Here is a 27,866-nt window from a genome sequence, read left to right as displayed (position 1 = left end):
TGCCAGTCTGTTTTCACTTGGTAGGTCAGTCGTTATGCCAGTCTGTTTTCACTTGTTTTGTTTTCACTTGGTAGGTCAGTCGTTATGCCAGTCTGTTTTCACTTGGTAGGTCAGTCGTTATGCCAGTCTGTTTTCACTTGGTAGGTCAGTCGTTATGCCAGTCTGTTTTCACTTGGTAGGTCAGTCTATCTGAAGGACTAGTTTAACCAACTTTCGCTAGCTCTGTTTTCAGATACAGTAACCGTTTCTGTACCAACTCTAACTAGCTACCTAACTACTACTGCTTGTTTGGTTATTGGCTAACTCGCTAGCAAACTCAAAATACTAAGTTAGCTGACTGACTTTTATCCATGCACTTAGCTAGCTAAAAATCGCCAAACGACAACTGTTTCAGTTACATTTAAGTGTGTGCTTAGTTATTTTCCCAGATGGTAATGTAGCTAACTGCTAAACCACCGATGAAAATAATTTAGCTATAGGCTAGCTAGTTTTACGTTAGCTAATTTTTGACGGGCTAACGTTAGCTAGCTAAATATATCACATCTTACCTTTGGCTCTCTATCTCGATGTGCCTCTGTACATTTGACCATTTAAAATCGCATTCCACCACTGAACAGTGTGTGTGTGGTGAGGGGAAATGCCACTTATTAACCGTAGCAACAACACATCGACCGCCTGGTTGTAGCAGGAGTGCTAACGCTAGATTTCAATTACAAGCTTATTGTCACAGAGTTTATAAACCCACAAGGGGGGGTGAAACATCGCGAGATTTCCGGGAGCGCTTCCGGGATTGTCAAACAGACGCGTCTGGCTTTCAGAAGCCAATAAGAAACGTGAACAATTATTAGTTGTTAATTTTCTGGAAATCAAAACAAAACAAAGAAGTTACCACCTAGATTCGAGACAATGTCTTAGGTTGTTGAACACGTTGTTATTCCAACCTCGTGAAATTGACAAATCTTCCTCGAGAAATATTTTATGTCAATTGGAGTGCCTTTGATTTGACAGCTTGCACATGCGCAGTTCGGTGGGAGAGACCGTTCACTTTGTGAGGTTAGTTTTTATAGTTTTAACAAGTTTTGTTAACAGGGTAAATCATTAAGAACCAATTGTCTAGTCGACGGACTGCATTGTTCAGGGGTAGAACGATAGATTGTCTACCTTGTCAGCTCGGGGACCGATCCGGCAACCTTTAGGTGACCAATGCTCCTGACCACTAGGCTACCTGCCGCCCTGAAAAGTATGATCAGAGATTTCTATTGTATAGAAGCAGTTTTAGGTTATCTTTATAATGACTGCATTAATACTGTTTTGGAGTTGCAAGCACGGGTAACTGCATTTGTGGGAGCCGGAGTGGTGCAGCGGTCTAAGGCACTGCATTTAAGACACTCCCTGGTTCGAATCCAGGCTGCATCACATCCGGCCATGATTAGGAGTCCCAAAGGGCGGCGCACAAATGGCCCAACATCGTCCGGGGTAGACCGTCAATTGTAAATAAGAATATGTTCTTCACTGACTTGTCTAGTTAAAGGTAAAAAAAAAACGGAGTGACTGAAAGTGGGCGGATCAACTGCTTTACACCAGCGCTCTGTAATTGGTTAGCCAGCTTTGATTGAGCATGTTTCTTAACGTTATTGGTCAGTTCTCTGCATGCAGATGTTGGCCGAACTGATATTCCATTACAGTCATCTCTGCCGACCAGGACCACACACTGTAAATGTTAAAGCCACGCAAAACGGTATCGTGTCGCAACAAATATACCAAGTAAACTGATTCTCTTTCCACACGCATTATTCCGTTGATCCTCCCACTTATGTTGACACGCAACAGGTGTGCGTTTAGCGGAAGAGGAAGAGGCTAAACTCCGCGGAAAAATCTGTCTCCTTCCAGCAGATGGCGTTTTTCCGTTGTTTGGTCAACAAGTAAAGAGTTTTAGTATGGAGAGCAATGAGTGTCGAATTTCGGAGATTTATTTGATCTAATATATATTTCATAATGCTTAAGTTATGCGTGTACTGATATAACTAGGTCATGTGACATCCCGGCAATTTGGAGAAAAAAACACCTTATATAGAAGTTGTGCAGTTACCCATAACTAACTATATTGACAGAAAAACCTTGGAAAGATGGATGATAGTTAATAATAATATATGCCATTTAGCAGACGCTTTTATCCAAAGCGACTTACAGTCATGTGTGCATACATTGTACGTATGGGTGGCCCCGGGGATCGAACCCACTACCCTGGCGTTACAAGCGCCATGCTCTACCAACTGAGCTACAGAAGGACCTAGTTACATGGGAGTAGGAGCATGGAAAGGGATTTAAGCATTGGTTCCTATTCATATAGAAGTGTAAAGTTACACAATACAAAATCGCGTTTGTCTTCAAAAAGTCAAAACAAGTCTAACTTGGTACAGATGTATCCACAGTGACGTTTATTGTAACACCATATTGATATAAAACAAAATCATGTATATTTGTCTCTTCCTCTATAGTATATCTTTTTAATTGTCCGTCTTAAAACATTCATAGTCAAATCAAATTGAATATCACAAGTATAAAAACATTTTCAAACATAAATTAAAAAAACGAGCCCAGTGTATAATGTCTAAACCATTGCAGAGCTCTTCATCCATTTACTTCTGATTCTCCCAAGTCTGCATTCTTCCCCTCCCAATATTATCCCCAAATCACACTTTACCAAACAGATACACAGAATGATAAAACCTAGCAGAGTTTCAGTAGTATTATTACAAAATGGACAGAGTGCAAACTTCTTCAGAAGTTCAAGTATACAGTATATTTCCCCTTAGAAAAAAAAGAAACTCAGAACAAAAAAAAAGGGCCATACTGTTCTACTAATAATAGTTAATAAAATAAGGCACATCATTTGTGGTAATGTCAGTACACATATTCCCCACTGGGTGGTGCACTACTTGTTAGTTAGAGCAACCCATTGGGCATCACATCACGTATTTGGGGTTCTACTCCAATACAATGATACCCACTAAAGCCTTGTTCACACTAGCAGTTTGAAGTGACTCAAATCCACTTTTTTTTTTTTTTTTTTTTTTAAGGCATATCCGATTTTAATCTGTTTCTCTTTCCTGCAGTCTAAAAGCCTGGAATCAGATATTTCGAGGTGAATTGAAATCAGATACAAAATCAGATTCCTGCCAATGACTTATGTCTGAACGGTCAAATCTAATGTATTTTCCTTCAAGTGGTTTTTAAGACTTATTTGGCACATCTTCTTGCTTGCTACTCTGTTGACAGTCTCAACAAACACTCATGGTAGCTCAGTAGCTTGTTAAATTGTTTACAAACAAATGACTGTATGTGCCAACTGACTAAACAGCTACCTAGGTTGACCGCTGTGGCCAGACTAAAATGACTTGTTTTGACGGTTGGATCATCTTATCGTTTGAGGCTTTGTAAGTGTTCTCACGCTTTGATGATTTTGAGCATGTAAAACAACTGGGAGACTTCCATGGCAGGCATTGTTGTCAGTCAACTTAGCTGCACAACAGCTTTCTGAGTGAGAGGAAACACGAGCACCGCCACCAATCAGCCTACAGCAACGCACGTACGCCTGCCGTTACCTTGACAACCAGAGCAGCCATGTCAGCCAATCACAACAGTCCGAAAACACACATCCGATTCGAGACGTGTGTATAGCACGACGGGTGTGTGCACGGAGATCGAGGGACGAGCGTAGCAGAGATGTAACACAATGCAGTCGGTATTGATTTGAGCATTAAGAGCTGCAGTGTGAACAAAGCTTCCGAAAGCACATGTCGTGACATTACTTAACCACATTAGTTATTTTAATGAGAACCTGAGAGACACTATACGACTTTGTAAGGCAAAGAAAAAATACATTCAGATTATATGAAATAACAGTATGAAAGCCTGGATACATGGACTTGCATATTGATGCAGCATCCCTCTCATCTGTCCATCGATGGCTTGACTTTTAAAAATGAGCAAGATGTGCATCTCTTATCTCTAGAAATGTTCCTGTGGTGTTCAGCTGCACCTCTACCGACCAGGGTTGGAATCAATTCCAGTTTAATTCCGGAAGGACACCGAAATTCTAATTTGGAATTTCAGTGTCCTTTCTGAATTGACTGAATTTAATCCGACCCTGGTACCTTTGTACAGGAGTAGTGAGACAGAACTTCTGCACTGAACAACAATATAAAATCAACAGGTAAAGTGTCTGTCCCATGTTTCATAAGTTGAAATACAAAAGAAACCAAGTAAATTTGTTTACATTCCTGCTAGTGAATATTTATCCTTTCCTAAGATAATCCATCCACCTGACAGGTGTGGAATATCAAGAAGCTGATTAAACAGCATGTGCATTACAGAGGTGCACCTTGTGCTGGGGACAATAAAAGGCCACTCTAAAATGTGCAGTTTTGTCATAACATAATACCACAGATGTCTCAAGTTGAAGGAGTGGGCAATTGGCATGCTGACTGCAGGAATGTCCACCAGAGCTGTTGCCAGATAATGGAGTGTTCATTTCTCTACCATAAGCCGTCTCCAACGCCATTTCAGAGAATTAGGCAGTATATGTCCAACCGGTCTCACAATCACAGACCACGTGTAACCACGCCAGCCCAGGACTTCCACCCGTTTAACGTCCCCTTCCGAAAGACAGCACCCTACACAGAGCAGTGTCCAATCACTGCCCTTGTGTATTGGGATTTTTATTTTAGACCAGAGGAAATAGTGCCTCCTACTGGCCCTCCAACACCACTTGCAACAGCATCTGGTCTCCCATCCAGGGACCGACCAGGACTTCACAGGTCAGCCAGCAGTGGGGTGCAAGGTGTTCTGCTGCTGGCTGACTGGTTTTCTGATCCACGCCTCTACTTATTTTGAAACTGTTAAGGTATCCGTGACCAACAGATGCATAAGTGTATTCCCAGTCATGTGACATCCATAGATTAAGAACCTAATGAATTCACTTCAATTGACTGATTTCATTATAAGAAGTGTAAACATCTTTGAAATTGTTGTGTTTAAATTTTTTGTTCAGTGTATGTAGATCTCTCTTCTCCCCATGGTTCATTCTCACCTATGGAACTATACAGAGAAAACTGCCCTTCAGGGTTGGGCTCAATACTATTTCAATTCAGTTAATTTGTCTCATAGAGAAAAAAATAGAATTTCGGTTTTCCTGAATTTAAATGAAATTGACCCCAACCCTGCTACCCTCTCCTCTTAGCTGTTCCAGGACTTGCGGTTCTGTCCCTTGTGACTGGCCCCAGTCCCCTCTCCCTTGGCCTGGGCAGTGAGGGCAGCCAGGTTAGGGCTGGACCCTGATAGGTTAGCACTGCGACGCTTCTGCTGCTGTCGCCGCTTCTGCTTAGCCCCGCCCCCGACTCCTCCACGGCTCACCCTATCAGGACGCACCAACACACCGTAACCAGGGTTACAGTGGAAGTAGTGCTTTCCACCCACGGACCCGTCGTTTTTCCCTAGAGAGAGATTGATTGATAGAGAGAGAGCGAGATTGAGAGAGAGAGCGAGATTGGGAGAGAGAGCGAGATTGGGAGAGAGAGCGAGATTGGGAGAGAGAGCGAGATTGGGAGAGAGAGCGAGATTGGGAGAGAGAGCGAGATTGGGAGAGAGAGCGAGATTGGGAGAGAGAGCGAGATTGGGAGAGAGAGCGAGATTGGGAGAGAGAGCGAGATTGGGAGAGAGAGCGAGATTGGGAGAGAGAGCGAGATTGGGAGAGAGAGAGATTGGGAGAGAGAGCGAGGTGGGAGAGAGAGCGAGATTGGGAGAGAGAGCGAGATTGGGAGAGAGAGCGAGATTGGGAGAGAGAGCGAGATTGGGAGAGAGAGCGAGATTGGGAGAGAGCGAGATTGGGAGAGAGCGAGAGAGAGAGATTGATAGTGAGAGAGAGAGAGAGATTGATAGTGAGAGAGAGAGAGAGATTGATAGTGAGAGAGAGAGATTGATAGTGAGAGAGAGAGATTGATAGTGAGAGAGAGAGATTGATAGTGAGAGAGAGAGATTGATAGTGAGAGAGAGATTGATAGTGAGAGAGAGATTGAGAGAGAGATTGAGAGAGAGAGATTGAGAGAGAGATTGAGAGAGAGATTGAGAGAGAGATTGAGAGAGAGATTGAGAGAGAGATTGAGAGAGAGATTGAGAGAGAGATTGAGAGAGAGATTGAGAGAGAGATTGAGAGAGAGATTGAGAGAGAGATTGAGAGAGATTGAGAGAGATTGAGAGAGAGATTGAGAGAGATTGAGAGAGAGATTGATAGTGAGAGAGAGATTGATAGTGAGAGAGAGATTGATAGTGAGAGAGAGATTGATAGTGAAAGAGAGATTGATAGTGAAAGAGAGATTGATAGTGAGAGAGAGATTGATAGTGAGAGAGAAATTGATAGTGAGAGAGAGATTGATAGTGAGAGAGAGATTGATAGTGAGAGAGAGATTGATAGTGAGAGAGAGATTGATAGTGAGAGAGAGATTGATAGTGAGAGAGAGATTGATAGTGAGAGAGAGATTGATAGTGAGAGAACTGGTGGGGCACAGCCACCATAAAATACTGGCACACTAACATAATATAGACAATAACCTGTCATTCCAAATTAAACAGCAGAATCTTCCAAATTAGTGAGGCTATTTCTGACTTAATGTTAACCGGGGCATTTCTGAGAACTCATATGAAAACACGGAGGTCGCCGTCTAATCTAGATGAGATAATATTATCTCTGCTATATTACCTACCTGCAGGTAAATCTAGCTCCACTCCAACCCAGGTTCCCTCTGCAAAGTCTGTAGGTCCCACGTATCTCACCATCCCACTTTTATGACTTCCTACAGTCACAAACTCCCCCTCCTTCAGCCAGTCAGGCACGGCTGTGGTTACGTCTGTGACTCCTTCGTCTGAGTCGGAGAGGATCTCCAATCTCTCCAGAGGAACAGAGAGGTCAACACCCAGACTACTGGCCCCAGCTCTTTCTGTCCCTGCCTGGCCTTCATCTAGGATAGGTTTGAAGGACTTCAGGTCGGATGTCTTTACTTTCTGGATCTTGAATGCGTTGGCTGATGTGCTACTGGAAGTGGGAGTTTTGACGACTAGTGCTGGGACAGGGTTTAGGGTTAGAAGAGGGGCTTTGGCTGGGGCAGGGGTTGGTGTTGAGGTCGGAGCTGGATGGGCAGGTGTAGGGGCTGGGGCAGGGGTTGGTGTTGAGGTCGGAGCTGGATGGGCAGGTCCCGGAGCTACAGATTGGGCTGGTGCTGGGATTGGGGCTGGTGCTTTGACTTGTTGGGTAGGTGCAGGTTCAGACTGGGCTGCCGGTGCCCGCTGGTCTAGTTCTTCTGGTAGCTCTGATGGAGGCTGGGACTGGTCTGGACATGCTTCTTCTGGTAGCTCTGATGGAGGCTGGGACTGGTCTGGACATGCTTCTTCTGGTAGCTCTGATGGAGGCTGGGACTGGTCTGGACATGCTTCTTCTGGTAGCTCTAATGGAGGCTGGGACTGGTCTGGACATGCTTCTTCTGGTAGCTCTGATGGAGGCTGGGACTGGTCTGGACATGCTTCTACTGGTAGCTCTGATGGAGGCTGGGACTGGTCTGGACATGCTTCTTCTGGTAGCTCTGATGGAGGCTGGGACTGGTCTGGACATGCTTCTTCTGGTAGCTCTGATGGAGGCTGGGACTGGTCTGGACATGCTTCTTCTGGTAGCTCTGATGGAGGCTGGGACTGGTCTGGACATGCTTCTTCTGGTAGCTCTGATGGAGGCTGGGACTGGTCTGGACATGCTTCTACTGGTTGATCTGATGGAGGCTGGGACTGGTCTGGACATGCTTCTACTGGTTGATCTGATGGAGGCTGGGACTGGTCTGGACATGCTTCTACTGGTTGATCTGTTTGGCCTAGTACCGATTCTGAACCAGCTGATTCACCCAGTCCTGTCTGTTCCGTGGCTGCTTGATCTGATTCTTGTAGCAGGGCTGGTGCTGGTGGAGACTGGTCCAGTGGTGGAGACTCTTTAAGACCTGGTGCCGATTCTACCGGTGGTTCTGGTCGATCAAATGCAGACCGTTCTGATTCTGGAAGATCCGTTACAGACTTGCCGACATGTTGTTCTGTCTGGTCCCGTGATGATGATAACATGACCTCCGTCTCTGCTTGTTCCTGAGGTATCTCGGACTCCATTGGTTCTTCTATGTGGACTGGTGGTTCAGACTGATGTGACACTATAGACGGTTCTTGTGTAGATTTATCTGGTGTGGACTGTGTCAGTGACTCTGACTGGACTGATTGTTCTGACACTACAGACGGTAGTAGTCTGTAGTGGACTTGTGTAGACTTGTCTGGCATGGACTGTGTCAGTGACTCTGATGGAGTCTCGTGTTCAGGTTCCCCGGAGGTGCCGTGTGGTTCTAATGGGAGATGAGATTCTGCTCTGAGTTTATCAGTCCTGTCTGCCTGGGATGTGCTAGTATCAGTCCTGTCTGTCTGGGATGTACTAGTATCAGTCCTGTCTGACTGGGGTGTACTAGTATCAGTCCTGTCTGTCTGGGGTGTACTAGTATCAGTCCTGTCTGTCTGGGATGTACTAGTATCAGTCCTGTCTGTCTGGGGTGTACTAGTATCAGTCCCCTCGGTCTCCGAAGCCTCCAGGTCAGTAGCAGTGGCCTGGGGTATCTGAGGAGTCTCCTCCTCTTCCTCCTGGTCGGCCATGTTACAGTCATGATGAAGGTACCGACCGATGTCTGCCTCGAATGACCTGTGCATCGCCTCAAAGCCATCTGGCCTGAGATTGGCTGACGGAGTGACGTCCCCACCAATCAGGTAGGGCTCTGACAGGGTTGCCGTGGAGACGCTGGTAGACGCCTCGCTGACCGGGTTGGGGGCGGGCTCTTCCATCTCAGGGATGATGGGTGGTGGGAGGGGCATGGTTTTTGGGGCCTCTGATTGGCTCTCTGTGGGGATGATTTCTCCAATGGGAACCTGTGGAATTAACAAACAATGGCGACACAGACTAGTAATGGATGGTGATGAGCATGATACCACACACACACACACACACACACACACACACACACACACACACACACACACACACACACACACACACACACACACACACACACACACACACACACACACACACACACACACACACACACACACCTAGGTGTAGGACCAATGTAATTGATTTGTTATTAAGACCACATTATTTATCTATTATGGATATTGCTTTGTGTGTCCTAACAACTCGCTACATTGCCAGTGTGGCTGGATGGCCCAGTCTTTGACCAGGTCGCTGGCTGGATGGCCCAGTCTTTGACCAGGTCGCTGGCTGGATGGCCCAGTCTTTGACCAGGTCGCTGGCTGGATGGCCCAGTCTTTGACCAGGTCGCTGGCTGGATGGGCCAGTCTTTGACCGGGCTGCCAGGTCGCTGTCTGGAACGCATCGTCCCTTGTTTTAAAAACAAAGAAAATCCTACCTTGTTTTTGCTGTGAAATAAATCAAGTTTATTTTCTTCATATTTTTCTGTAACGAAACCCAACAACTAAATGTCAACTGTATTATTGTCAACAACTCTGTTCGGGACATTCCCTTCTTGGATTATTGGGCAAGGCATACGAATCCCTCAAATCGGAGTGCCTAAGGAAATGTGGGTTAAACATTTAAGAAATAGTCAATGAACTAGGGACATGAGATCAAGTGACTTTTACCAAGTGACGACCAAGTGTGGTATCCAAGTCCTCTTCAACACTTGGTGACTGCACTCTGATGAAAGGCAGGCTCCGAGGAACAGGCTAAAAATTAGAGTTTCGTGTTAAAATTTTATCTGAGATGTTTCGCAGAGTATATTGACAGTTAAATTAAACATGGATGTCATTCCAGCCTCTGATCTAGAGACAGTATACCGACTCCAGCCTCTGATCTAGGGACAGTATACAGACTCCAGCCTCTGATCTAGGGACAGTATACAGACTCCAGCCTCTGATCTAGGGACAGTATATAGACTCCAGCCTCTGATCTAGGGACAGTATACAGACTCCAGCCTCTGATCTAGGGACAGTATACAGACTCCAGCCTCTGATCTAGGGACAGTATACAGACTCCAGCCTCTGATCTAGGGACAGTATACAGACTCCAGCCTCTGATCTAGGGACAGTATACAGACTCCAGCCTCTGATCTAGGGACAGTATACAGACTCCAGCCTCTGATCTAGGGACAGTATACAGACTCCAGCCTCTGATCTAGGGACAGTATACAGACTCCAGCCTCTGATCTAGGGACAGTATACAGACTCCAGCCTCTGATCTAGGGACAATATACCGATTCCAGCCTCTGATCTAGGGACAATATACCGATTCCAGCCTCTGATCTAGGGACAGCACACAAATTCCTGTCCCTTTTCTATTAAATCAACCTCCATTCAAAATGTCCTTTCTGACCTGCTCAAAACCCTGGGAATTAAAATAAGGCATTATTTAAAAAAATACATTTATAGCTAAACATTCCAAACCGCTCTCTTCTCAGAGAAGGGGTAAGGGGAAGGGGCACCTAGAGACATTGGTGGCAGATCAGCAGAGTTCTAGATGAATTCTGGAAATCACAGTGAGAACTGACAAGTGATTGTTTTCACGTTTTGATTGGAAGATGCTAGAAGGAGAAGGAGTCGCCACGGAAACCATTGTCAGCAGGTCCAAACAGAACTGAACCGGTCGTCCTCTGGCTCAGCCCATAACACCTGGGACTCAACCACTGTCCCCGCTCCTGTCCACCCCACCACATCTTCACACTGCTGGACAATACTCCCATACAAAAAGGCCCTTGGACAGATACAATCTCTAAAAACAGACTATGGCTGCTTCTACATGCGTTATGCTAAATGTGTGAGATAATGTGAATGTCTAAGAACTGACCAGAAAGCAGTTGTTACTGTTAAAAAGGTTAAACAAAATTTCAACAAACAATTCACTGACCCTTAACCTTTATTCTAACCCTAACCTTAGTAACCAGTTGCTTACGAACAGACAGTTCCCTATTGAGGATCTACAGATGGTCAAACTATCCTATTCTGACCCTAACCTTAGTAACCAGTTGCTTACGAACAGACAGTTCCCTATTGAGGATCTACAGATGGTCAAACTATCCAAATAAATGACGGCCTTAGTTTAGTTTACCTGCTGGGGGACAGGAGTCAGGTCTCTCTTCTCCTCCCTGGCGGAGAACAGGGACTTGAGCAGTTTGGGGACAGGAGGGACCAGAGCCTTGACTGGGGAGAAATAAGAGTTGGCACGAGCGCCGCGCAGTGAGAGGCCTTGAGGTCGTACAGGGAGGAAGAGGAAGAAGAGAGGAAGCTATAAACTGGAGAGGAGAAACCCAACAGAAGAAACCAGAGGACAGACAGAACAGGTAATATAATAGCAGCACCAGAGCAGTGAAGGCTCAACAGTGAGGAAAAGGATAGCGACCATTAGCCCCGAGGTTATATCAGAGGACAGACAGAACAGGTAATATAATAGCAGCACCAGAGCAGTGAAGGCTCAACAGTGAGGAAAAGGATAGCGACCATTAGCCCTGAGGTTATATCAGAGGACAGACAGAACAGGTAATATAATAGCAGCACCAGAGCAGTGAAGGATCAACTGTGAGGAAAAGGATAGCGACCATTAGCCCTGAGGTTATATCAGAGGACAGACAGAACAGGTAATATAATAGCAGCACCAGAGCAGTGAAGGCTCAACAGTGAGGAAAAGGATAGCGACCATTAGCCCTGAGGTTATATCAGAGGACAGACAGAACAGGTAATATAATAGCAGCACCAGAGCAGTGAAGGATCAACTGTGAGGAAAAGGATAGCGACCATTAGCCCTGAGGTTATATCAGAGGACTGTGTTGTTCTTACCAGTGTCAGGGAGGATGTTCTGGGCCAGAGGTAGAGTGGAGGCAGGGAGGGTACGTCTGGAGTGGGACGGGGGAGGAACAACTGACAGGTCCTGGTGACTCTCGGACCAGCCCTGAGGATACCAGGGATGGAACAGTAGAACCATTTTTGTGACATATAGTTGGCAGCAGGATTGGGGTCAATTCCATTTCAATTCAGAAAGCAAATTTAAAATCATTGAAGACAATTGGAATTTGATTGTACTTCCTGACTGGTATTGAAATTAAATTGATCCCAACCCTGGTTGGTAGAGATATGGTTACGGTTTTGTTGTTCGTTGAGGTGTTGTTAGAGTATGTTGCCATGGTGTTTGATAGTTAAGGTGTTGTTAGAGTATGTTGCCATGGTGTTTGATAGTTAAGGTGTTGTTAGAGTATGTTGCCATGGTGTTTGATAGTTAGGGTGTTGTTAGAGTATGTTGCCATGGTGTTTGATAGTTAAGGTGTTGTTAGAGTATGTTGCCATGGTGTTTGATAGTTAAGGTGTTGTTAGAGTATGTTGCCATGGTGTTTGATAGTTAGGGTGTTGTTAGAGTATGTTGCCATGGTGTTTGACAGTTAAGGTGTTGTTAGATTATGTTGCCATGGTGCTTGACACACAAACTATAGAAGTTGCTGTACACATGGGGGGGGGTCTGTTTTTCTAGAATAACCTAGTTTAGGGACGTCTCACCTTGTTGCCATGTAGCCTGTGGTTGGTGGACAGGTCCTGTCTGCTCCAGGATCCTGACAGCTAGAAGAAGGAAGAGACCTGGATGGTTAGCAGGACCAGGGTTCAAACAAGACTGCGTTAGCCTGCTGAGCTAAATCCTTAGTTTAGAGAGCTAGCGCAAGTCTTAGGTTAGTTACACTGTCGTCTTGGAATACAGATATGCATCTGTTGGTCAGATACAAAAAAATAAAAAAATGGGCCTCAGGATCTCATCACAGTATCTACACATCTACCATTCCAGTGTTTATTTGCTAAATTGCAATTATTTCGCCACCGTGGCCCTTTTTTTGGCTTTACCTCCCTTATCTCATCTCACTTGCTCACATTGTATATAGACTTATTTTTCAACTGTGTTATTGACTGTATTTTTGTTTACTCCATGTGTAACTCTGTGTTGTTGTATGTGTCGAACTGCTTTGCTTTATCTTGGCCAGGTCGTAAGGTTGTAAATGAGAACTTGTTCTCAAATGGCCTACCTGGTTAAATAAAGGTGTTCTCAACTGGCCTACCTGGTTAAATAAAGGTGTTCTCAACTGGCCTACCTGGTTAAATAAAGGTGTTCTCAACTGGCCTACCTGGTTAAATAAAGGTGAAATAAAAAATAAAATAATCATAACATCTCTGTGTCAAATGGCCATCGATAAAATGCCATTGTGCTCATTGTCCGTAGCTTATGCCTGCCCATACCATAACCCCACCGCCACCATGTGGCCCTCTGTTCACATGGTTGACATCGACAAACCGCTTGCCCACACGACGCCCTTCACGTGGTCTGTGGTTAAGGCCGGTTGGATGTACAGCAAATTCTCTCAACCGACGTCGGAGGCGGCTTATGGTAGAGAAATTAACATTCAATGCTCTGGTGGACATTCCTGCAGTCAGCATGCCAACTGCATCTGTGGCATTGTGTTGTGTGACAAAACTGTACTTCTATTGTCCCCCCAGCACAAGGTGCACCTGTGTAAAGATCATGCTGTTTAATCAGCTTCTTGATATGCCACACCTGCCAGGTGGATGGATTATCTTGGCAAAGGAGAAATGCTCACTAACAAGGATGTAAACTAAATTTGTGCAGAGAAGAGAAATAAGCTTTTTGTGCGAAACATTTCTCGGCTCTTATTTCAGTTCATGAAATCAAATCAAATGTCAGTCACATGAGCCGAATACAACAGGTATATAGACCTTACAGTGAAATGCTGAATTACAACAGGTGTAGTAGACCTTACAGTGAAATGCTGAATACAACAGGTGTAGTATATTTACATTTAAGTCATTTAGCAGACGCTCTTATCCAGAGCGACTTACAAATAGGTGCATTCACCTTATGACATCCAGTGGAACAGCCACTTTACAATAGTGCATCTAAATATTTTAAGGGGGGGGGGTGAGAAGGATTACTTTATCCTATCCTAGGTATTCCTTAAAGAGGTGGGGTTTCAGGTGTCTCCGGAAGGTGGTGATTAACTCCGCTGTCCTGGCGTCGTGAGGGAGTTTGTTCCACCATTGGGGAGCCAGAGCAGCGAACAGTTTTGACTGGGCTGAGCGGGAACTGTACTTCCTCAGTGGTAGGGAGGCGAGCAGGCCAGAGGTGGATGAACGTAGTGCCCTTATTTGGGTGTAGGGCCTGATCAGAGCCTGGAGGTACTGAGGTGTCGTTCCCCTCACAGCTCCGTAGGCAAGCACCATGGTCTTGTAGCGGATGCGAGCTTCAACTGGAAGCCAGTGGAGAGAGCGGAGGAGCGGGGTGACGTGAGAGAACTTGGGAAGGTTGAACACTAGACGGGCTGCGGCGTTCTGGATGAGTTGTAGGGGTTTAATGGCACAGGCAGGGAGCCCAGCCAACAGCGAGTTGCAGTAATCCAGACGGGAGATGACAAGTGCCTGGATTAGGACCTGCGCCGCTTCCTGTGTGAGGCAGGGTCGTACTCTGCGGATGTTGTAGAGCATGAACCTACAGGAACGGGCCACCGCCTTGATGTTAGTTGAGAACGACAGGGTGTTGTCCAGGATCACGCCAAGGTTCTTAGCGCTCTGGGAGGAGGACAAAATGGAGTTGTCAACCGTGATGGCGAGATCATGGAACGGGCAGTCCTTCCCGGGAGGAAGAGCAGCTCCGTCTTGCCGAAGTTCAGCTTGAGGTGGTGATCCGTCATCCACACTGATATGTCTGCCAGACATGCAGAGATGCGATTCGCCACCTGGTCATCAGAAGGGGAAAGGAGAAGATTAATTGTGTGTCGTCTGCATAGCAATGATAGGAGAGACCATGTGAGGTTATGACAGAGCCAAGTGACTTGGTGTATAGCGAGAATAGGAGAGGGCCTAGAACAGAGCCCTGGGGGACACCAGTGGTGAGAGCGCGTGGTGAGGAGACAGATTCTCGCCACGCCACCTGGTAGGAGCGACCTGTCAGGTAGGACGCAATCCAAGCGTGGGCCGCGCCGGAGATGCCCAACTCGGAGAGGGTGGAGAGGAGGATCTGATGGTTCACAGTATCGAAGGCAGCCGATAGGTCTAGAAGGATGAGAGCAGAGGAGAGAGAGTTCGCTTTAGCGGTGCGGAGCGCCTCCGTGATACAGAGAAGAGCAGTCTCAGTTGAATGACTAGTCTTGAAACCTGACTGATTTGGATCAAGAAGGTCATTCTGAGAGAGATAGCGGGAGAGCTGACCAAGGACGGCACGTTCAAGAGTTTTGGAGAGAAAAGAAAGGGATACTGGTCTGTAGTTGTTGACATCGGAGGGATCGAGTGTAGGTTTTTTCAGAAGGGGTGCAACTCTCGCTCTCTTGAAGACGGAAGGGACGTAGCCAGCGGTCAGGGATAAATTGATGAGCGAGGTGAGGTAAGGGAGAAGGTCTCCGGAAATGGTCTGGAGAAGAGAGGAGGGGATAGGGTCGAGCGGGCAGGTTGTTGGGCGGCCGGCCGTCACAAGACGCGAGATTTCATCTGGAGAGAGAGGGGAGAAAGAGGTCAGAGCACAGGGTAGGGCAGTGTGAGCAGAACCAGCGGTGTCGTTTGACTTAGCAAACGAGGATCGGATGTCGTCGACCTTCTTTTCAAAATGGTTGACGAAGTCATCTGCAGAGAGGGAGGAGGGGGGGGGGGGAGGAGGATTCAGGAGGGAGGAAAAGGTGGCAAAGAGCTTCCTAGGGTTAGAGGCAGATGCTTGGAATTTAGAGTGGTAGAAAGTGGCTTTAGCAGCAGCAGCACTGTAGTAGACCTTACAGTGAAATGTTGAATACAACAGGTGTAGTAGACCTTACAGTGAAATGCTGAATACAACAGGTGTAGTAGACCTTACAGTGAAATGCTGAATACAACAGGTGTAGTAGACCTTACAGTGAAATGTTGAATACAACAGGTGTAGTAGACCTTACAGTGAAATGTTGAATACAACAGGTGTAGTAGACCTTACAGTGAAATGCTGAAAACAACAGGTGCAGTAGACCTTACAGTGAAATGCTGAATACAACAGGTGTAGGTAGACCTCACAGTCAAATGCTGAATACAACAGGTGTAGTAGACCTCACAGTGAAATGCTGAATACAACAGGTGTAGTAGACCTCACAGTGAAATGCTGAATACAACAGGTGTAGTAGACCTCACAGTGAAATGCTGAATACAACAGGTGTAGTAGACCTCACAGTGAAATGCTGAATACAACAGGTGTAGTAGACCTTACAGTGAAATGCTGAATACAACAGGTGTAGTAGACCTCACAGTGAAATGTTGAATACAACAGGTGTAGTAGACCTCACAGTGAAATGTTGAATACAACAGGTGCAGTAGACCTTACAGTGAAATGCTGAATACAACAGGTGTAGTAGACCTTACTGATGTATACAGTAGAAAGGCTATATAGAGTAGAGAGGCTTACTGATGAGCCCCTAACCAACAATGCAGTTTAAAAAATATGTCATTAAAGAGCAGCAGTGAAATAACAGTAGCGAGACTATATACATGGTATTACGGTACAGAGTCAATGTGGAGGCTATATACATGGTATTACGGTACAGAGTCAATGTGGAGGCTATATACATGGTATTACGGTACAGAGTCAATGTGGAGGCTATATACAGGGTATTACGGTACAGAGTCAATGTGGAGGCTATATACAGGGTATAACGGTACAGAGTCAATGTGGAGGCTATATACATGGTATTACGGTACAGAGTCAATGTGGAGGCTATATACATGGTATTACGGTACAGAGTCAATGTGGAGGCTATATACAGGGTATTACGGTACAGAGTCAATGTGGAGGCTATATACAGGGTATTACGGTACAGAGTCAATGTGGAGGCTATATACAGGGTATTACGGTACAGAGTCAATGTGGAGACTATATACAGGGGGTACCGGTACAGAGTCAATGTGGAGGCTATATACAGGGTATTACGGTACAGAGTCAATGTGGAGGCTATATACAGGGTATTACGGTACAGAGTCAATGTAGAGGCTATATACAGGGTATTACGGTACAGAGTCAATGTGGAGGCTATATACAGGATATTACGGTACAGAGTCAATGTGGAGACTATATACAGGGGGTACCGGTACAGAGTCAATGTGGAGGCTATATACATGGTATTACGGTACAGAGTCAATGTGGAGGCTATATACATGGTATTACGGTACAGAGTCAATGCGGAGGCTATATACAGGGTATTACGGTACAGAGTCAATGCGGAGGCTATATACAGGGTGTTACGGTACAGAGTCAATGTGGAGGCTATATACAGGGTATTACGGTACAGAGTCAATGTGGAGGCTATATACAGGGTATTACGGTACAGGGTCAATGTGGAGGCTATATACAGGGGGTACCGGTACAGAGTCAATGTGGAGGCTATATACAGGGGGTACCGGTACAGAGTCAATGTGGAGGCTATATACAGGGGGTACCGGTACAGAGTCAATGTGGAGGCTATATACAGGGGGTACCGGTACAGGGTCAATGTGGAGGCTATATACAGGGGGGTACCGGTACAGGGTCAATGTGGAGGCTATATACAGGGGGGTACCGGTACAGTGTCAATGTGGAGGGGCAGAATTAAGCATTTCTTGCAGTAAAATGATACACCAAATATAGGCATATATATATATATATATATATAATTATTGTGAATGCCCAGTTAGCCACCATCTGTAGAGGGGCCATCTTTAGGGGGCACCGGTTATTTGAGGTCATTGAGGTAATATGTAAATGTATGTAGAGTTATTAAAGTGACTATGCATTGATAATAACAGAAAGTTGCAGGTGTAAAGAGGGGGTGGGTGTGGCACTGCAAATAGTCTGGGTAGCCATTTGATGTTCAGGAATCTTTACAATAGTCTGGGTAGCCATTTGATGTTCAGGAGTCTTTACAATAGTCTGGGTAGCCATTTGATGTTCAGGAGTCTTTACAATAGTCTGGGTAGCCATTTGAGGTTCAGGAGTCTTTACAATAGTCTGGGTAGCCATTTGATGTTCAGGAGTCTTTACAATAGTCTGGTTAGCCATTAGACGAGATGTTCAGGAGTCTTTACAATAGTCTGGGTAGCCATTAGACGAGATGTTCAGGAGTCTTTACAATAGTCTGGGTAGCCATTTGATGTTCAGGAGTCTTTACAATAGTCTGGGTAGCCATTAGACGAGATGTTCAGGAGTCTTTACAATAGTCTGGGTAGCCATTTGATGTTCAGGAGTCTTTACAATAGTCTGGGTAGCCATTAGACGAGATGTTCAGGAGTCTTTACAATAGTCTGGGTAGCCATTTGATGTTCAGGAGTCTTTACAATAGTCTGGGTAGCCATTTGAGGTTCAGGAGTCTTTACAATAGTCTGGGTAGCCATTTGATGTTCAGGAGTCTTTACAATAGTCTGGTTAGCCATTAGACGAGATGTTCAGGAGTCTTTACAATAGTCTGGGTAGCCATTAGACGAGATGTTCAGGAGTCTTTACAATAGTCTGGGTAGCCATTTGATGTTCAGGAGTCTTTACAATAGTCTGGGTAGCCATTAGACGAGATGTTCAGGAGTCTTTACAATAGTCTGGGTAGCCATTTGATGTTCAGGAGTCTTTACAATAGTCTGGGTAGCCATTAGACGAGATGTTCAGGAGTCTTTACAATAGTCTGGTTAGCCATTAGACGAGATGTTCAGGAGTCTTTACAATAGTCTGGGTAGCCATTTGATGTTCAGGAGTCTTTACAATAGTCTGGTTAGCCATTAGACGAGATGTTCAGGAGTCTTTACAATAGTCTGGGTAGCCATTAGACGAGATGTTCAGGAGTCTTTACAATAGTCTGGGTAGCCATTTGATGTTCAGGAGTCTTTACAATAGTCTGGGTAGCCATTAGACGAGATGTTCAGGAGTCTTTACAATAGTCTGGGTAGCCATTTGATGTTCAGGAGTCTTTACAATAGTCTGGGTAGCCATTAGACGAGATGTTCAGGAGTCTTTACAATAGTCTGGGTAGCCATTTGATGTTCAGGAGTCTTTACAATAGTCTGGGTAGCCATTTGAGGTTCAGGAGTCTTTACAATAGTCTGGGTAGCCATTTGATGTTCAGGAGTCTTTACAATAGTCTGGTTAGCCATTAGACGAGATGTTCAGGAGTCTTTACAATAGTCTGGGTAGCCATTAGACGAGATGTTCAGGAGTCTTTACAATAGTCTGGGTAGCCATTAGACGAGATGTTCAGGAGTCTTTACAATAGTCTGGGTAGCCATTTGATGTTCAGGAGTCTTTACAATAGTCTGGTTAGCCATTAGACGAGATGTTCAGGAGTCTTTACAATAGTCTGGGTAGCCATTAGACGAGATGTTCAGGAGTCTTTACAATAGTCTGGGTAGCCATTTGATGTTCAGGAGTCTTTACAATAGTCTGGGTAGCCATTAGACGAGATGTTCAGGAGTCTTTACAATAGTCTGGGTAGCCATTTGATGTTCAGGAGTCTTTACAATAGTCTGGGTAGCCATTAGACGAGATGTTCAGGAGTCTTTACAATAGTCTGGGTAGCCATTTGATGTTCAGGAGTCTTTACAATAGTCTGGGTAGCCATTTGAGGTTCAGGAGTCTTTACAATAGTCTGGGTAGCCATTTGATGTTCAGGAGTCTTTACAATAGTCTGGTTAGCCATTAGACGAGATGTTCAGGAGTCTTTACAATAGTCTGGGTAGCCATTAGACGAGATGTTCAGGAGTCTTTACAATAGTCTGGGTAGCCATTTGATGTTCAGGAGTCTTTACAATAGTCTGGGTAGCCATTAGACGAGATGTTCAGGAGTCTTTACAATAGTCTGGGTAGCCATTTGATGTTCAGGAGTCTTTACAATAGTCTGGGTAGCCATTAGACGAGATGTTCAGGAGTCTTTACAATAGTCTGGGTAGCCATTTGATGTTCAGGAGTCTTTACAATAGTCTGGGTAGCCATTTGAGGTTCAGGAGTCTTTACAATAGTCTGGGTAGCCATTTGATGTTCAGGAGTCTTTACAATAGTCTGGTTAGCCATTAGACGAGATGTTCAGGAGTCTTTACAATAGTCTGGGTAGCCATTAGACGAGATGTTCAGGAGTCTTTACAATAGTCTGGGTAGCCATTTGATGTTCAGGAGTCTTTACAATAGTCTGGGTAGCCATTAGACGAGATGTTCAGGAGTCTTTACAATAGTCTGGGTAGCCATTTGATGTTCAGGAGTCTTTACAATAGTCTGGGTAGCCATTAGACGAGATGTTCAGGAGTCTTTACAATAGTCTGGGTAGCCATTTGATGTTCAGGAGTCTTTACAATAGTCTGGGTAGCCATTTGACCAGATGTTCAGGAGTCTTTACAATAGTCTGGGTAGCCATTTGACGAGATGTTCAGGAGTCTTTACAAAACTTTACACGTTGCGTTCATATTTTTGTTCAGTATAAATTCACTGACTATTTTGGAGGAAGTGTATACTGGCTACGGCATCTCAAGATGGACAAACAGTCCTATTGTCGTTATTTTCTCCTTTTACAAAACGGCGAGTTGGGCTAGCCGAGTTGGGCTAGCCGAGTTGGGCTAGCCGAGTTGGGCTAGGCGAGTTGGGCTAGCCGAGTTGGGCTAGCCGAGTTGGGCTAGCCGAGTTGGGCTAGGCGAGTTGGGCTAGGCGCCAGCCGAACTGAAGCATGCTAAAGCCTTAAGGTACAGGTCGATAGACCGTGTGAGCTCATTTCTTACCCGGTTCACATTAGGAGAGCTGAGAGCACGTCTGGGAGACTTGGTCTTGACAGACAACCGCTCCTTCACTGCAACTTCCTACACACACACAGACACACAGGGTTTATGTTATGTAAGAGGGGTGTGTACAGTCGTGGCCTAAAGTTTTGAGAATGACACAAATATTAATTTTCACAAACAGTTTGCTGCCTCAGTTTGTATGGTGGCTATTTGTACTCCAGAATGTTATGAAGAGTGATCAGATGAATTGCAATTAATTGCAAAGTCCCTATTTGCCATGCAAATGAACTGAATCCCCCAAAAAACATTCCCACTGCATTTCAGCTCTGCCACAAAAGGACCAGCTGACATCATGTCAGTGATTCTCTCGTAAACACAGGTGTGAGTGTTGACAAGGACAAGGATAGAGATCACTCGGTCATGCTGATTGAGTTCAAATAACAGACTGGAAGCTTCAAAAGGGTCAACACTGCAAATATTGACTCTTTGCATCAACTTCATGTAATTGTCAATAAAAGCCTTTGACACTTATGAAATGCTTGTAATTATACTTCAGTGTTCCATAGTAACATCTGACAAAAATATCTAAAGACACTGAAGCAGCAAACGTTGTGGAAATTAATATTTGTGTCATTCTCAAAACGTTTGGCCACGACTGTATGTATTATTGTGGAGAGGTCTGCCTGTCCGTCTACCTGTCGTAGTCGGTCCAGGGTGAGTATATTCTCCACAGCCAGGACACTGCGGAGGTACTTCTCTATGGCAGCCTCACTGTCCCCTGACTGGACATCCTGAACATCCACACTGGCGGCTAGTCTGGCCAGCATCTCTCTGTCCTCTGGACCCTGGACCTCCTGGAGGGGGGGGAGAAGCATCGATAATATACAGGTAACTGACAAAATAATGCAAACACCTTAGAAAATGAGGGATACAAAAGTACAGTGTATTGAAAGCAGGTGCTTCCACAGGGTGTGGTCCCTGAGTTAATTAAGCAATTAACATCCCATCATGCTTAGGGTCATGTATAATAATGCCTGGCAGGCCATTATTTTAGATATCATGACTATGCCCCAATGCCCCCATTCACAGGACACGAGAGGTCACTGAATGGTTTGATGAGCATGAAAACAATGTAACCCATTACCCATGGCTTTCTCAGTCACCAGATCTTATGGGAGATTTTGTAGAGGCGTCTGAGACAGAGTTTTCCACCACCATCAACAGAACCCCAAAGGATGAAAGAATGGTGTTTCTTCCATCCAATAGACTTCCAGACACTTGTTCCTTCCATCCAATATACTTCCAGACACTTGTTCCTTCCATCCAATAGACTTCCAGACACTCCTTCCACCCAATAGACTTCCAGACACTTGTTCCTTCCACCCAATAGACTTCCAGACACTTGTTCCTTCCATCCAATAGACTTCCAGACACTTGTTCCTTCCATCCAATAGACTTCCAGACACTTGTTCCTTCCATCCAATAGACTTCCAGACACTTGTTCCTTCCACCCAATAGACTTCCAGACACTTGTTCCTTCCACCCAATAGACTTCCAGACACTTGTTCCTTCCATCCAATAGACTTCCAGACACTTGTTCCTTCCATCCAATAGACTTCCAGACACTTGTTCCTTCCATCCAATAGACTTCCAGACACTTGTTCCTTCCACCCAATAGACTTCCAGACACTTGTTCCTTCCACCCAATAGACTTCCAGACACTTGTTCCTTCCATCCAATAGACTTCCAGACACTTGTTCCTTCCATCCAATAGACTTCCAGACACTTGTTTCTTCCATCCAATAGACTTCCAGACACTTGTTTCTTCCATCCAATAGACTTCCAGACACTTGTTTCTTCCATCCAATAGACTTCCAGACACTTGTTCCTTCCATCCAATAGACTTCCAGACACTTGTTTCTTCCATCCAATAGACTTCCAGACACTTGTTCCTTCCATCCAATAGACTTCCAGACACTTGTTTCTTCCATCCAATAGACATTTGTAGAATCTAGGCCAAGGTGTAATGAAGCTGTTCTGGTTCGTGGTGGACCAACGCCCTTTAAAGACACTTTATGTTGGTGTTTCTGTTCTTTTGACAGTTACCTGTATAAGATAATGTATCATAAATCATGTTTAATAGATAATGCACTGTAGTTAATGTGTCAGAGCCAAAAACTATATGACAACTGTTACTTCTGGACACCCATCTAAAGTGACAATATCACAGTGACCTCATCAACATGTGCCATAAATCATGAAAACAGACCTCAGCTAACTGGGTTTGGGCACCATTGAGATTGAAAAGTTTCTGGGTGCCATGTTGGCACCAAAACATGATGTACTTTTTACTGTATTCTCCAGGTCTTTTTACTGTATTCTCCAGTTCTTTTTACTGTATTCTCCAGGTCTTTTTACCGTATTCTCCAGGTCTTTTTACCGTATTCTCCAGGTCTTTTTACCGTATTCTCCAGGTCTTTTTACCGTATTCTCCAGGTCTTTTTACCGTATTCTCCAGGTCTTTTTACCGTATTCTCCAGGTCGTTTTACTGTATTTTCCAGGTCGTTTTACTGTATTTTCCAGGTCGTTTTACTGTATTTTCCAGGTCGTTTTACTCCTGCTTAATTTGACCGGTTCTCAATCCAAAAACAGGTATTTAACCTCAAGGGAATTAATATATAAAGGTAACTGAAATTAAATGAGTTCACGGGTGTTTGCACCAAAACACCTGCGTTTCTCTCACCCCAGGTATGTTGGAGACGATCTCCAAGGTGACTCCACAGCCAGGAATGGTGCTGCGATGAGACATCTTCTTCATCAGACTCTGACCCCAACCCTGGTACATAACCATGATATCAGCATCCACTACACCCACGATATAAACATCCACTACACCCACGATATAAACATCCACTACACCCACGATATAAACATCCACTACACCCACGGTATAAACATCAACTACACCCACGATATAAACACATCAACTACACCCACGATATAAACACATCAACTACACCCACGATATAAACACCAACTACACCCACGATATAAACACATCAACTACACCCACGATATAAACATCAACTACACCCACGATATAAACATCAACTACACCCACGATATAAACACCAACTACACCCACGATATAAACACATCAACTACACCCACGATATAAACATCAACTACACCCACGATATAAACACATCAACTACACCCACGATATAAACACATCAACTACACCCACGATATAAACACATCAACTACACCCACGATATAAACACATCAACTACACCCACGATATAAACACATCAACTACACCCACGATATAAACACATCAACTACACCCACGATATAAACACATCAACTACACCCACGATATCAACACATCAACTACACCCACGATATCAACACATCAACTACACCCACGATATCAACACATCAACTACACCCACGATATCAACACATCAACTACACCCACGATATCAACACATCAACTACACCCACGATATCAACACATCAACTACACCCACGATATCAACACATCAACTACACCCACGATATAAACACATCAACTACACCCACGATATCAACACATCAACTACACCCACGATATCAACACATCAACTACACCCACGATATCAACACATCAACTACACCCACGATATAAACATCAACTACACCCACGATATAAACACATCAACTACACCCACGATATCAACACATCAACTACACCCACGATATAAACACATCAACTACACCCACGATATAAACACATCAACTACACCCACGATATAAACATCAACTACACCCACGATATAAACATCAACTACACCCACGATATAAACATCAACTACACCCACGATATAAACACATCAACTACACCCACGATATAAACACATCAACTACACCCACATCAACTACACCCACGATATAAACACATCAACTACACCCACGATATAAACACATCAACTACACCCACGATATAAACACATCAACTATACCCACGATATAAACACATCAACTATACCCACGATATCAACACATCAACTACACCCACGATATAAACACATCAACTACACCCACGATATCAACACATCAACTACACCCACGATATAAACACATCAACTACACCCACGATATAAACATCAACTACACCCACGATATAAACACATCAACTACACCCACGATATAAACACATCAACTACACCCACGATATAAACACATCAACTACACCCACGATATAAACACATCAACTACACCCACGATATAAACACATCAACTACACCCACGATATAAACACATCAACTACACCCACGATATAAACATCAACTACACCCACGATATAAACACATCAACTACACCCACAATATAAACACATCAACTACACCCACGATATAAACACATCAACTACACCCACGATATAAACATCAACTACACCCACGATATAAACATCAACTACACCCACGATATAAACACATCAACTACACCCACGATATAAACATCAACTACACCCACGATATAAACACATCAACTACACCCACGATATAAACACATCAACTACACCCACGATATAAACATCAACTACACCCACGATATAAACATCAACTACACCCACGATATAAACATCAACTACACCCACGATATAAACATCAACTACACCCACGATATAAACATCAACTACACCCACGATATAAACATCAACTACACCCACGATATAAACACATCAACTACACCCACGATATAAACACATCAACTACACCCACGATATAAACATCAACTACACCCACGATATAAACATCAACTACACCCACATCAACTACACCCACGATATAAACATCAACTACACCCACGATATAAACATCAACTACACCCACATCAACTACACCCACGATATAAACATCAACTACACCCACATCAACTACACCCACATCAACTACACCAAATTAAGATACATCATATACTACACTATAACTATCATACAAAACAGCATTGGTATAGACTGGATACTACTGAGCATATTTCTGATTTGTTGTCCAGTGTGTTTGACTCCTACCCGTCGTCCGGTGTGTGTGTGACTCCTACCTGTCGTCCGGTGTGTGTGTGACTCCTACCCGTCGTCCGGTGTGTGTGTGACTCCTACCTGTCGTCCGGTGTGTGTGTGACTCCTACCCGTCGTCCGGTGTGTGTGTGACTCCTACCTGTCGTCCGGTGTGTGTGTGACTCCTACCTGTCGTCCGGTGTGTGTGTGACTCCTACCTGTCGTCCGGTGTGTGTGTGACTCCTACCTGTCGTCCAGTGTGTGTGTGACTCCTACCTGTCGTCCAGTATGTGTGTGACTCCTACCTGTCGTCCGGTGTGTGTGTGACTCCTACCCGTCGTCCGGTGTGTGTGTGACTCCTACCCGTCGTCCGGTGTGTGTGTGACTCCTACCCGTCGTCCAGTGTGTGTGTGACTCCTACCTGTTGTCCAGTGTGTGTGTGACTCCTACCTGTCGTCCAGTGTGTGTGTGACTCCTACCTGTCGTCCAGTGTGTGTTTGACTCCTACCTGTCGTCCAGTGTGTGTGTGACTCCTACCTGTCGTCCAGTGTGTGTGTGACTCCTACCTGTCGTCCAGTGTGTGTGTGACTCCTACCTGTCGTCCAGTGTGCGTGTGACTCCTACCTGTCGTCCAGTGTGCGTGTGACTCCTACCTGTCGTCCAGTGTGCGTGTGACTCCTACCTGTCGTCCAGTGTGCGTGTGACTCCTACCTGTCGTCCAGTGTGCGTGTGACTCCTACCTGTCGTCCAGTGTGTGTGTGACTCCTACCTGTCGTCCAGTGTGTGTGTGACTCCTACCTGTCGTCCAGTGTGTGTGTGACTCCTACCTGTCGCCCGGATACGTTGACACAGATGCGTTTTCTGAGAACCAGCTGCATGTTAGCAGGGTGTGAGAGCTGAACTACGACCCTGACTGTCAGGTACACTCGGAGGTCAGCCGACGCGCTGCGACTCAACTGGGGACAGTCATGTACCGTAGAGTCCCACGCCGCCTCCGCACCAACCTGGGGAGGGGGATGATACATGCCTGGTTCAACATCTAGTCCCCTCGTTACTTCTGATAGACCTTAAAAGGGGTCTGATAGGGGTAAGCAGCTCGGCAGAGATTCCACCGGGCCGGTAGCACCGGTTCCTACACATCGGATCCTTTCAGATCTATGACAAGAGTCTTAAGAAAAGACGAGGTGTTGATTTGGACCAGGAGATCACTACTGGTGTTAGAGCCTCAGTCGGTTTCAGCTCCAGTTTGTGTCTTTAAGACCGTTAGCTCACCTCTCCATCGGAATGTTTGACGATGTGCAGGTCGAAGAACTCATCCTCATCCTCATGGTTCAGCATGGCGTCCAGACCTCCAGCCAGCGGAGCAGACAGGTTGTCCTGGAAATCATCAGCTAGAGAGAGAGCGAGAGAGAGAGACAGACAGAGAGAGAGAGACAGAGACAGAGAGGTCTTCATTTAGACAGGGAGTCAATGTTGAGACCAAGGTGTCTTCATTTAGACAGGGAGTCAATGCTGAGACCAAGGTGTCTTCATTTAGACAGGTAGTCATCGCTGAGACCAAGGTGTCTTCATTTAGACAGGGAGTCAATGCTGAGACCAAGGTGTCTTTACTTCGACAGGGAGTCAATGCTGAGACCAAGGTGTCTTCATTTAGACAGGGAGTCAATGCTGAGACCAAGGTGTCTTCATTTAGACAGGGAGTCAATGCTGAGACCAAGGTGTCTTTACTTCGACAGGGAGTCAATGTTGAGACCAAGGTGTCTTCATTTAGACAGGGAGTCAATGCTGAGACCAAGGTGTCTTCATTTAGACAGGGAGTCAATGCTGAGACCAAGGTGTATTCATTAAGACCTAAGCTAACAGTTGATTAAATGATTTGAACATGTTTTTCTAGGCAAGAAAATTTCAAGATCGACCTAAATAATAAATAAAAAAATAGTCATGAGGGGCCGCCTTCCAAACTCTGGCGAT

The 27,866-nt window shown here is 45.0% G+C and overlaps 1 protein-coding gene across 4 annotated transcripts in view; it reads right to left on the bottom strand.

Moving 5' to 3' along the window:
- Window positions 1-2,415: 2,415 nt before the first annotated feature.
- The window catches only part of LOC124026388 (kinesin-like protein KIF13B), a 63,003-nt gene continuing 37,552 nt past the window's right edge, over window positions 2,416-27,866 (bottom strand). Inside the window, exons 18-28 of one of the 4 annotated variants that reach the window (XM_046339410.1) lie at window positions 27,168-27,286; window positions 26,723-26,899; window positions 23,598-23,690; window positions 21,549-21,707; window positions 20,854-20,931; window positions 12,625-12,684; window positions 11,914-12,025; window positions 11,189-11,325; window positions 9,727-9,810; window positions 6,762-8,994; window positions 2,416-5,495 (exon numbers count right to left, since the gene is read on the bottom strand). In XM_046339410.1, the coding sequence (XP_046195366.1) occupies window positions 5,239-5,495; window positions 6,762-8,994; window positions 9,727-9,810; window positions 11,189-11,325; window positions 11,914-12,025; window positions 12,625-12,684; window positions 20,854-20,931; window positions 21,549-21,707; window positions 23,598-23,690; window positions 26,723-26,899; window positions 27,168-27,286 (3,509 nt within the window). In that variant the 3' untranslated portion in view covers window positions 2,416-5,238. Of the gene's footprint in view, window positions 5,496-6,761; window positions 8,995-9,077; window positions 9,467-9,726; window positions 9,811-10,812; window positions 11,013-11,093; window positions 11,326-11,913; window positions 12,026-12,624; window positions 12,685-20,853; window positions 20,932-21,548; window positions 21,708-23,597; window positions 23,691-26,722; window positions 26,900-27,167; window positions 27,287-27,866 lie in introns of those variants that run through there. The other 3 variants (XM_046339411.1, XM_046339412.1, XR_006837284.1) reach the window with 3 other exon arrangements.

The sequence above is a fragment of the Oncorhynchus gorbuscha genome, unplaced genomic scaffold, assembly GCF_021184085.1.
Source record: "Oncorhynchus gorbuscha isolate QuinsamMale2020 ecotype Even-year unplaced genomic scaffold, OgorEven_v1.0 Un_scaffold_2719, whole genome shotgun sequence".
Taxonomy (NCBI): domain Eukaryota; kingdom Metazoa; phylum Chordata; class Actinopteri; order Salmoniformes; family Salmonidae; genus Oncorhynchus; species Oncorhynchus gorbuscha.
The sequence above is the reverse complement of the archived record's forward strand: the minus strand, read 5'-3'. Positions and strand labels throughout refer to the sequence as shown.